Here is an 11,627-nt window from a genome sequence, read left to right as displayed (position 1 = left end):
ATTTGCTATTCAATGTACCTCTATTTAAACATGTTTAAACAATGTCTGTAGTATTTTGTGGTACAAAAATTGACGCTTATTTAGCCGATCACTTTGACGCAGTAGTTTGTCGTCACAACATTAATCTTCTTCTACACAAACATCTAATGCATTTGATTTGATTGGGTTGTAACCTAAAAAACAATTTTAAAATAATAATAAGAATAACAATAAAATCAATTAAACTGCTGACAAAAGGCATATTAAAATTAATTTGAAGAGTTTATAATCCGAACGTTGCAATTAATACATCTTGCATTGTGAAAAGAAAGACATAGGTGACAAAATGAAACCACAGTGACAACACTTGTTCTTATTTCTGTAATCCAAAAAACTTGAAAGACTCTATCCAATTTAAGGATACATTGTTTATTTGATTTACTATTTCATATTATAATTGTAATTTTAATTTGGAATAACATTCAATTCAACAAAAACTAAGTAGTTTAACTAATTTTAAAACTAGATTTTCTTTTAAACTATTCTTCCTTCAAATGGTAGTAAATTTAAAATTGAGCTCAAAAGTATTGCATAGAAAAAGTTCTCTTCAATAATTCAATTTGCTTATTATTTGAAAAAATAATATGTAGATTTGTTCTATCTCTTATTTATATAATAATTAAAGAAAATGAGATAAAGAAAACATTAAAGATAATATTTTTTTATTTAACTTAGAAATTATCACAAAAATTAAACTCTAATTCAAAAAGAGAATTAAATCTACTATTCTTTATTTAAAAAAAAAATCATTATGTTATATACATTAAAAAACTTTAAAAAAAATACAAAACAACAAAAAACTAACATATCAAATGATAAATTCTATCTCATTTTAGTAATTTATTCTAAAATAATAAATACCAAAAATTGGAAAACTATATCGAGAGGAACTGGACCCTTTGTGTCCTTGTTGGAATAAGTGGACCCATTTTTCTTCTACAAGTAGAATAGAAATCACCTACCTTCCTATAGGCGCCACTAGCTATCCATCCTAAATCTCATTATAAGGAGAATTTGGAAAAAGCCTCGCTTCAAGCAATGCCCTTTGGTAAGGCTTGCTTTTTAGTTTGTTGTTGTTTAGGCTTCTCTTTACATGCACGGGCTCTCTTGCGGACGAGGAAACCCTTAATTTGACCGCACCTCTAAAACCCTAGAAAACTTAACAAAAGGAAAGATTTGGTCGATCCTCACGTTTTTCTTCAAAGCAAAGCGGCGGAGGCGACAGAACCCTTCAATAGCAGCTGCGATTGCCTTCGGTAAGCACCTATTACAGTTGTAAGTCAGTATTCATCATATTTGATAGTAACAAGAAGAAATCTGTCCTCCAGTTTTATTAGTCGATTTTATTGTCTCTTGTAATTTGCAATGCTTGATTTTAGTTTTCCAGATGCCTGTTTAGATTTATTGTTCAAGATAGAGGCAACCACCTTCGGTTTAGATTTATTTTTCAGTTATTGAATTCCAAACCCCACAATGCCGGGGCTTACCTATCTGAGCGAAAGTTGAAGTTTCAGCAATATATATAGTCTTAAGTGAGTTTTTCTTGGCTATAATCTGGATTTATAAATTTCTGGTACTGCCCATTTTTAGTTTCAGCTATAGTAGCTCACCTTGTTCCGTTACTATTTTTTTCCCCTTGCTTCCCGTGTAAATTTTTTGTCAGACAGTTGCGATGTGGTTTTAAATGTCCGTTTCAGACTTAAAGTACTGATCAGAAATGCACGATTAAACATGAAATGTACGATAAAGATTTACTATTGAAAATCTTCTTTCGATATTCATAGGATTGCAAAATCCTAAACTGATTTACAAAGTACCAATTTCTACAGTTGTTAGAATGAATTCAGAACATTACAGAAGTATCTCTAAATGAAAATGTATTGAATTTGACAACATTTATCCTGCACCTTTTATAAAAACTTCTCACTAATACAATTCTTCTCTAGTAAAATTAGTAAAAATGTTTTTTATTGAACAACCTCAGTTGTAATTATATTATATTGACATTACTTCCCTCATGTGTAGAACTATAAATGATATGAGACCCACCACTAGGAGAGTTAGATTCTCTCCAATTGTCATCAGTGTTATAATCCATTTCAATATTGATATCCCCGAGTGTATGATCTATAGTGTAATTGCACACAGTAAGAGGTGAAAGGTCTTGCTGATTAAATGCAAGAATAGGAGTTCTGAACTAACAAGCAATTACAGATATCTGAATACAATATCTGAAATTAAGATAATGTTTCATTAATAATGGTTCTAAACTCTACTTATATGTAGAATGATGTCTGATATAATTGCTGATGGTCATTCCGGGAAGATGCCTGATCTGAATTTGGACGTAGATTCTGATTATCTGTGTAAGAGATAATTTATCCTTGATTGCTACCTCTGATTAAAGTTAAACCATTGAATGAATGGCTCTATGGAACCACTGTTACAGAGTATAAGCCTGCTGATTGGGGGATCTGCATATGTCTTTGCATATAAAAGATAAGAAATATATCTGATGCTATATAAAAAGAACTGCCAACAAATTATTATGAATGTAGTTTAGTGGTTTGACAATCCTTTTTCACTGTCTCAGATTTTATTCATTGTATTTCTGCAATGTCCTTTTCCTGGATTGCCTGTAATCTGCCCACAGTAATGGAAACATTGGAAAGTAATGCTGCAAACTATTCTGGCTTGATGTTGTCTGCTGTTTTGTTCTGTGATGAGATCACTGATTAATTTACTTAGTTTGCTGTCAACAAGGGCTCATTTAACGTGGTTAATTACATTTTATACAACTTTTTTTCATTCATTATAATTTTATGTCTTAATTTGCTAATATTTTAGTGCGTAGTGATTAACAACTGCGTGAGTCCAAAATAATTAACATATGAACAACTGCGTGAGTCCAAAATAATTAACATATGATTTTGTGCTCTCAGATTTGGCATTGTAGAGGAAAATCTTTGGAGTAGATGATCTCACAAATTAGGGGATACCAACCACCTTCAATCTTATTCCTGATTCATAGTTATGGTTTGATTATTAAAGCGCTTCATTCATCTAAAATTAACCAATCCCATCTTAAATTTACAAATTGAAAACGATTAAAATCACTGAAAACTTTGGCTAATAGAAAAATATTTTGGTCGGTGCTGATTGATTGATGGTACAAGGGTCATGTAACTAAGTATGCAAAGGCCTTTCAAAGATAAGGAAGTGACGCTTCATTACTGTTTGACATCAGGATATTTATGCCTACAGCATTTGATTGCATTAGCTTGCTATCAATGGGATTTGGAGTTGGTTTTATCAAAATTAACTAAACATAGAATCAATTTAAATACATTCGAACATTTGTTGCTCTAAAATACCTTCTTTGATACCATTTTATTATTGCTTTTTTGTGTTGGATTGTGTTTGTACATTACTTTTATTGTTTTTGGATTGGGTATATATGTATTTTTTAAATTAATCAGTACGAGAGCATTTCAAATGGAAAAGGAAGATGGTAATGGTACCTCTGGTTCAAGACTCAAATTATAAGTTTGCCTCATAAAAGGTCAGCCAGGCTTTAGATCACAGAGGGAAAGCACATTTTGCTAACTAAATCATGTTAACTTGATATTTTGATTAAAACAAGCATATCTAACAGAAAATGAGCATAGGAGGTTCTTATTGGTGTATTTATTTTGAAGGCTACTTGTGCAGGAGTTTTTTTGCTGGCTGCAGCCTACTAAAAGCCTAAGAAGGTTTTGATTTACTAAGTAAAGCCCAAATAACCGAGGAGATTTTTTTACACCTGTGCTGCCCAAACATCATTCTTTTGACATTAGTGGAATTGTTTGTCATGTTCTTAACCCTATAGTGTGCAAGAGAAGAACAAGGACAATAAATTACAAATAAGCAAAAGAAGGAGAAGAATAAGAAACATGAAAAGGAGATGATGAAGAAGAAAATTTAGCATTGAGGATAACACTTTAGTAAAGAGGAGGGCAATGTTATGTCCCTAACCGTATAGTGTGCAAATGGTAATGAATAGTCAGCTTGTGGCTGGCTACCTTAAGCCTTAATTGAGTCATATTATCATAATTACATTGTTATTTAGATATGACCATTTTTGGGCTGGCGTTGGTGATATACTAGGCAAAAACATGGTATTTGTAGCAGGCGGTGAGTCTTTTTTCATCATGTTGAGTTCTGAGTTATTGAAGACAATTGGGGGTATCCCCCTTGAAGTGGATTAGGAGGTTGTCTACTAAAAGTTGTATATTATTGTTAAGTATTTGCAGAATGTTTTTGCAGAATATTTCGTATTATATCTTCTGTCGTGCAAGTTACATCATGCATTGTTTCATTGAGTTAGTGCAAGGACAAGATGTTTAAGTAATAAATATTTAAATTGACATCTTTCCTTTGACGGGTGTCCTGCTTAGGTGCCATGGCTGAGGGGTATATCTTTTGTCAAATATATTGTGCATTTGCACTTGGGATCATGTAGTTAAGTATGCCATATCTAGTCAAGAATTAGATGTGGTAGTTTACCCAATTTGAAATTCCGTGGTTTTACATGTGAGTGTTTAACATGTCACCTAGAAATTTGAGCACAGGTCCCTTGCTTTTTTAAGAAAGCCCCTGGGAATTAATAATTTAATTCATATCAATTCAGCTTTTTGTGTCTCATTCCAAGGGAGAGAATATGATGGTTGGTGCAAGAGCTAGAGGGGAAGGTGAGAAATTTCCCAAAGTTGGGGAAGGAGGTGACTAGTGAGGAGGCTATGGTTAGTTTTATGACTAGTGTGAGATTTGGTTAGTTTTTACATCAAAGTTGGAGAACTAACGCAAATGAAGTGAGTGGTTTGAATTCAAGAGCTGTCCAAGGGGTGGATGAGTCTCTTGATGGGTGTATTTGGGAGGTAGAACACTTTTGGTTTTGTGCAATTTGTTGTGTTCAAGTATCCTTTCCATAGTTGCAAGATCCTGCATCCTCCATGATGATGTGAGTGATGTCCTTAAACAAGGTTGGGTTTATTTTTACAATATTTGAATCATTTGATGGAAAATATAAATTTGTCACTTGATTCCAATGGAGGATGCTAAAGAAGAGGTGGCAAAGGATGATGAAGAAAAGTAAAGCTCTCTAGTTGTATTGTTAATATGTGGGATGGTGGGAATGGGGCTGTGTATTTTGCCTTTTACCTCATCTATGTCTATTGTGGCATGTATATATCTACTCTGCTGATTTGAGTAGGGTTTGGAACCTTTGTGGCTTCAACCTTTTTGATTGATAGTTTGGGTGTGATATTGTTTAAGCATGGTAGCAGTCTAGGAAATGACTGTTACTGTAGAGCATTGTGTTTATTTTATGGTAGTGCTTGTTAACCACATGCAAATCTGTTGCCTTCCCAACCATAGATGATAAGCTCTTATCATCACCCCTGAGCACTCTACTTATTCTGTACATCGCAAAATTAATTTTCTGTTGATGCAAGAATGGTTTTGCATATATGTGAATCAATGCCTCTTAATATACCTCTAGTCGGCCTTGTAGTGTTGGTGCTAAGAATAGGATCAGACCTATTAATTACAAGTTACATTCCCAATATAATAGGTCTTGACCAATTACGTAATTGCAAGTTACATGAATCGTCCAAATAGGACAGACCCAATTAAGGATTGAAATGAAAAGTTCATTAGCAAAATGGCTAATTCTGGCCGGCCAATTAGCCATTAGGTGTACTAGGTGGGCCTAGAATGAATCCAACCTAGCTACACATCAGCACTTTGAAGATTGAAGCTAATATTCCCAATCTTTTTTTCTTGATGTATTGAAATCTGCACAATTCATAAATTTAACAAGCAATTATTAGGCCTGTAAATATTAATTCTTTAACAATTATTACATGTTATTAACTTATTATGCTTTATAGTTTAATGCAACATTACTTTAACTATAACATAACATTAATTTTAATATGAATTAAGCGATAGATTAACATAGCAAATTAACCACTTGTGTAATTTATTGTAATCCAGTATAACAATTTATGATACAATAGGTTAGCAATTAAGACTGGTGAATATCCAAATGGTGACTCCCAACATGAAATTATTTTATTTTTATTAATTTTAACTTAATATATTAAAAAAATAGAAATTTATATTAGTTGAATTTTATCTTTGCCTAATTCAATCTGAACTTTATATTTGTGGGACTTGAACACGAACATGGACCCTGTGACGTAATGTATTATAAATTTGTTACAATAAAAATGAATTTGTAATTGAAATAACTGGTAACACATATATCATAAGTATATTGAAAAGATGTGAGAGGTGTGGTCTTGAGATGCTTATCCATCCTATCTAAAAAATTAATATGGGCACCTTCAGATTGATATCTCATGGCATCGATTAGATAGATATTTTAAGATGTCTTCTTTATCGAGTAACTTCCTTTTGATGTTCCTGCCCTCCCTTGTTAGAGTTTAGGTACTAGTGAATTTCAAGTTTGTAGTTTGCACGTTGCATAAAGTTTTGTGTGTCCTAATACATTCTTTACCTTAATAAGTAATGGTTGAGCTCTTCTCTTCCTTTATCAGAATTATGCAGTTGAAAAGATCTATTTGTTAAGGAATTAGCTATTTGATATTGTAATGTTTTACTTTACACACAGGTAGCTTCCTGACGTTACATATTTTCGTCATCCTCACATATTAATGTTTTTGTTTATGTTATCACTAGAAACATGGCTATGGGTATGATGAAACCCATGAAGGCTGGTCTTGAAGAATCTCAGGAGCAGCTGCATCGAATTAGGATCACTCTTTCCTCTAAGAATGTTAAAAACCTTGAGAAAGGTATCTTCTCCATCGTCTATTTTGAAGTGTATAATGTTAAATTTTTATAGAACAAATAGTCTGCTAGGATAGCCTGGGTATGCACTTGCCATTTGTAGGATGTGTTTTGAAGAATGGCCTTGAATGAAAGTTTATGTTTGAGACAGCAATGTTCCTTCTCTTTGTAAATTCTGTTCTTTTTTGTTCTTCTCGCAGTTTGTGCTGACCTTGTGCGTGGTGCCAAGGATAAGAGGCTGAAGGTCAAGGGACCTGTCAGAATGCCTACCAAGGTCCTCCATATTACCACCCGGAAGTCTCCTTGTGGAGAAGGTATTGTCATATACTTAATCTCTACCATCCTATCGCAGAATTTAATCTACCTCGTAAAAATGTAATGCTAAGCTAGATCTATTTTTTTTAAATCTACAAGATGCATCATCATGACGCATTTCTTAATGTTTAATTAGAAATAACAGTCCTGGAATGTGTTGAAATTTGTTCTCAAATATTGGAGTTCTATTGTTTGTGGAAAATAAAGCCACTGTTTGCCCATTTCCCCACTCAAATGAAGTATGTAGTCTACAAGAAATATGGTACAGAAACACAGTGTTCATATTTTGGGCTGTTGTAAGCATCTGGTATCTGACACGTTCTGTGCATATCTGCATAAGTTGGGACCTCTAGTGATACAAGTACAATTACACAGGCTGTTTTTAAAACACTTGTGAGCATGGTCTTCTAAATTAGTTATCATAGAAAATGACAAATGAATTTGATGAAGTTGCATGTCTTGTTATACTTATTAGAATATTATAACTTTCCTTTAATGATCGTCTTACTTAGTTTTTAGTTTATTAAGTAGTTTCTCTTTTTGTCTTTAGTTCACGATTTTGTGTTTTAGAAACAATGTCTTTATAAATCTATAGAGAGGAGTTTTTATCTCCTCTATTTAATACTACAACAACAACATTGATTTACCATGACATTGAATCAGAGTGGGTCAATGCAGTTTCATAAGATTTGACAAATTGAGTCTCTTTTAATGTAGAATTTTTTTTAATGAAATTATGTTGTTTGTTATCAAAGATTTTTGTTGAAAATTGCAAGCTTAGTCAAGAGTTTTGATTGTGCAATTTAATGATTTGAGCAAAAGTCTCTGATTTTGGAAGGGTCCTTTCATGTTTCTTGAATACGTTTGCATGTGCTGCTTTACAATGTGAAGTTTTTTGTTTTGCAGTATGAAGATTTTTTTGTTGGGTTCATAATTTTTTCCCTTCAAAAACTTTTGATGGGTTTTCATAAATTTTTTTCCCTTGAAATATTTCTGATGGGTTTTTGTAAATTTTTCCCTAATGAGTTATTATGATTTTTTCCTCAAATATTCTCTTTTGGGTTTATGATTTTTTCCAAAAAATTTATCTAGTAGGATTATAGTTTTTTCTTCAAAAATTATCTGTTGGGTTTCACCCTTTTTTCTAAAATCGATGCTTTGCACTGTTTATCAATTTTCACCTCAAAAATCATCTGTTTTTTCTCCTTAAAAATCATGGGTTTTTACAGTCTGTTTTAGGGTTTGGAGGTTTTTCCAAAATTTCCTCAAAATCGTGCTAGTTGTCCAATGGCTGGATGTTTTTGTGATGATTTCTTGTCAGATGTTTTGTTGATTCTGGGAGGTTAGTGATAAACTTATCTTAGTGGCAGGCTCTTGACTCTTTGTTGCAGAGTATCATGGATGATTTCTTGGTCATCAACATTTCGCAGATCCAGAGAGGGTCTCAACAAAGACAAAATGTTTTGAAGAATTTGTGACCAAAAGACAACTGTTAAACAATAAGTGGAGGGTATTAGAATATTATAATGTTTCTTTAATGGTCATCTTGGTTAGTATTTAGCTAAGTCACAAGGTTCGAGTTCGAAGTCGACAACTATGAAGTTCGGATGAAGTTTAACAAGTCAAAAAATCGGAAAAAAATTCGACATTAAATTTGCCTAATTTATTATAATATGTTTTAATAATTTATAATAATATAAGTATTGACGTGTTTATTTATTATTAAAATACAGAATAATATAAGTATTGATAAATAATATGAAATAATATAACTATTGATAGTTAAAATACACAATAATATAAGTATTGATAAATAATATGAAATAATATAAATATTGATAAATAATATAAGTAAATGCTATTCATTATTATATGATATAAAATAATATTGACATGTTTTAATATTTGATAAATAAATATAATTTATAATAGTAATAAAACATACAATAATAAAAGTTTAAAACTTTTAACCAAACCTAAAATAAATACTCTCGAAACATAGAAAATCAAGTTGCCAATAGTTTGCTGAAAATGGAACTGCCAACAGAGAAATGGAAAAGACGGATAGGAATGGAAGTGCTGCAAATGCCGTTTGAAGGAGATTTTTCAGGTTATTCAGGAGACGTTGAGTGAGCAGAGTTATGTAGGAGAATGAGAAGCAACTCCTAGCAACTCATGTCTTGTGACAATTTACAACTTTGCAGCAACACATGACCCACAACAATCCATGGTGATTCGCAGGCAGGATCGCAGATAATGACCACCACAGTTCTCCCTAGCTGTCGTATAAACTTGGATGCATTTCCTGTTAACAAAGGTGTGTTTTTATTATTAATTCTTTTTATAACCCTAAAATCTTTACAATAAAATACATTTTTTCAGAAATGACAGTTGTTGACTAGTCGTACGAATTTGTGACGATTTTATACGATTTTTTTTACACTTTTTTAAGTTCGACGAATTTCGAACTTGGAGTCGAAAATTCAGCGAACCTTGTGATTTAGGTATTTAGTTTATTAAGTAGTTTCTGTTTTCGTCTTTAGTTCATGATTGTTTCTTTTAGAAACATTGTCTTTGTAAATCTATATAAGGAGTTTTCATCTCGTCTGTTTAATACTACAACAGCAGCATCGATTTATTATAACAATCCTTTATCTGTGAATCTTAAGCTAGATTGGGCTGCTTGGGGTGTTAAGAACCAGAGACACAGGTGTCCAGTTTATTTGTTTATGTTGTCTGATTGATCCCATGTGGGCTTGACATCCTGAATCAATATGTTGTTATGCTACGCCTTCTGCAAATTTTAGCTATTTCTTCAAATCGGACTTGAATATTCAGTTATGGGTATTGGATTGTCAAGTCATTATAGATCATTTGCCAGGTTGTTTGTTGCAATTTAACTTGCTTTCCTGGTGGTCTTTGTGGTTGGTTTATTGTTACTACCCTAAAATGTGGCTTATATTGTGAATTCTTATTTACTATAGCAGCTTGATGCTTGAAAAATGCCAGTAAAATTGAGCATTGCAGTACTCATAATGTAATCTGAGAATCAACCTAATGCTTTTATATGCATAATTAACACTTCTGTTTGGTAATATATCTGGACGGTTTGCAGTGGTGAAAATACTGATTTCTGGTCCAAAAATGAACTGTAGAGCTGGATGAACTCATTTTGAATTGGGGTTCGCTTGTTATTCCATTTCTGTTACAGTAGAAGTTATTATTCGTAAATCATCCATTATCTGAAAAGCGAAAAATAATGGATTAGTCAAACTGATTGCATTTATAGGTTGAAATTTTGCCCTCTAATCAAAATGTGGTCTTTCCTCATCAAGGAGTGGATTCTTCTTCCACTATCCATTCTAACTTGTTTTTTCTGGATGTTTTGCCTCCAGCATACTATTAACATCCCGTTAAGTACTTGTGGTCTTATGTAGTTTTCAATGGTTTCAGTGTAATGTCTAGCAAATTCCTCCTCCTTGGATGTCTGGACTTTCTTTATGTTGTGGTGATACTTTGGTACTCATCAGACCTTGCACTCCATTTGTTTGAAACTTAGTGTTGTTTAATAAGTTGTCGAAATTTGTTTTTCTTGCTCCATAAATAGAACTCAAGACTGATCTCATTTCTTGTTGGTTGTTATCTAGGTACGAATACCTGGGATCGATTTGAGTTGCGTGTTCACAAGAGAATAATCGATTTAGTTAGCTCTTCTGAAGTGGTGAAGCAGATCACATCAATTACCATTGAACCTGGAGTTGAGGTTGAGGTTACTATTGCAGACACATGAGAGCTAAATATCAGTCTGCCTTTTGTAATTTTGAATTTTGCCTTAGGTTAGATTGAATTTTTAACAGAGCATTTAATGTCTCCTTCATGATTTCTACAGTTTTTTTTCGTTTTTTATTCAAGAAATGACCAGAATTAAGCTTCACATTGGCAATTTTCTCTGGAATTTTTTCTGGCTCTGACATCATAAGAAGTTTGGATGATTTCAGTTTCCTTACCATTCCACAATCACATAGTGGCGGGGATCTTAATTGCAATTGTTCCCTGGACAACTTGTCATAGCATGTTTCAGAATATTTATATTTTGAATTGATACCAGTTAGGCTGCTTTTGATCAATGTTGTGTTTGATAACTAGAAAGTTATGTTTGAATGGGCAGGGATATGTATTTTTAATTGTTTATAAAGAACACAATGTATTTGGGGATTGAGGTTAGTTATAAAAGTATCCAGTAAAGTTCTTGTTTTAATTTTTGCCAGTTTTTACGTTCACTCAGTGGCCCCTTAAGAGTAGTAGGGGCTCCACCAACTCTCCTGCCATAGATTAGTAGTGGTGGCCCACCCTGCATTGGGTCGTAAGAAATCACCCTGCAGAATTTCTAATAAAATTTTACAAATCTTTGGCTGAAG

General features: G+C 32.8%; 1 protein-coding gene across 3 annotated transcripts; it reads left to right on the top strand.

The window, feature by feature from the left end:
* Positions 1-1,240: 1,240 nt before the first annotated feature.
* Positions 1,241-11,336, top strand: LOC149536678 (small ribosomal subunit protein uS10y). 3 transcript variants are annotated; one of them, XM_089803175.1, is made up of 5 exons: positions 1,241-1,295; positions 1,505-1,571; positions 6,784-6,899; positions 7,095-7,208; positions 10,857-11,336. In XM_089803175.1, the coding sequence occupies exons 3-5, from the start codon at positions 6,788-6,790 to the stop codon at positions 10,997-10,999; spliced, it is 369 nt and encodes a 122-aa protein (XP_089659301.1). In that variant the 5' UTR covers positions 1,241-1,295; positions 1,505-1,571; positions 6,784-6,787; the 3' UTR covers positions 11,000-11,336. The 3 variants fall into 3 exon arrangements, with proteins under 3 accessions (XP_089659301.1, XP_089659299.1, XP_089659300.1); XM_089803173.1 differs by lacking the exon at positions 1,505-1,571; XM_089803174.1 differs by lacking the exon at positions 1,505-1,571 and having other exon boundaries at positions 1,241-1,314.
* The last annotated feature ends 291 nt before the right edge of the window (positions 11,337-11,627 follow it).

This window comes from Cupressus sempervirens, chromosome 10, assembly GCF_028749045.1.
Source record: "Cupressus sempervirens isolate cs-2001-9-10 chromosome 10, ASM2874904v1, whole genome shotgun sequence".
NCBI lineage: Eukaryota > Viridiplantae > Streptophyta > Pinopsida > Cupressales > Cupressaceae > Cupressus > Cupressus sempervirens.
The sequence above is the reverse complement of the archived record's forward strand: the minus strand, read 5'-3'. Positions and strand labels throughout refer to the sequence as shown.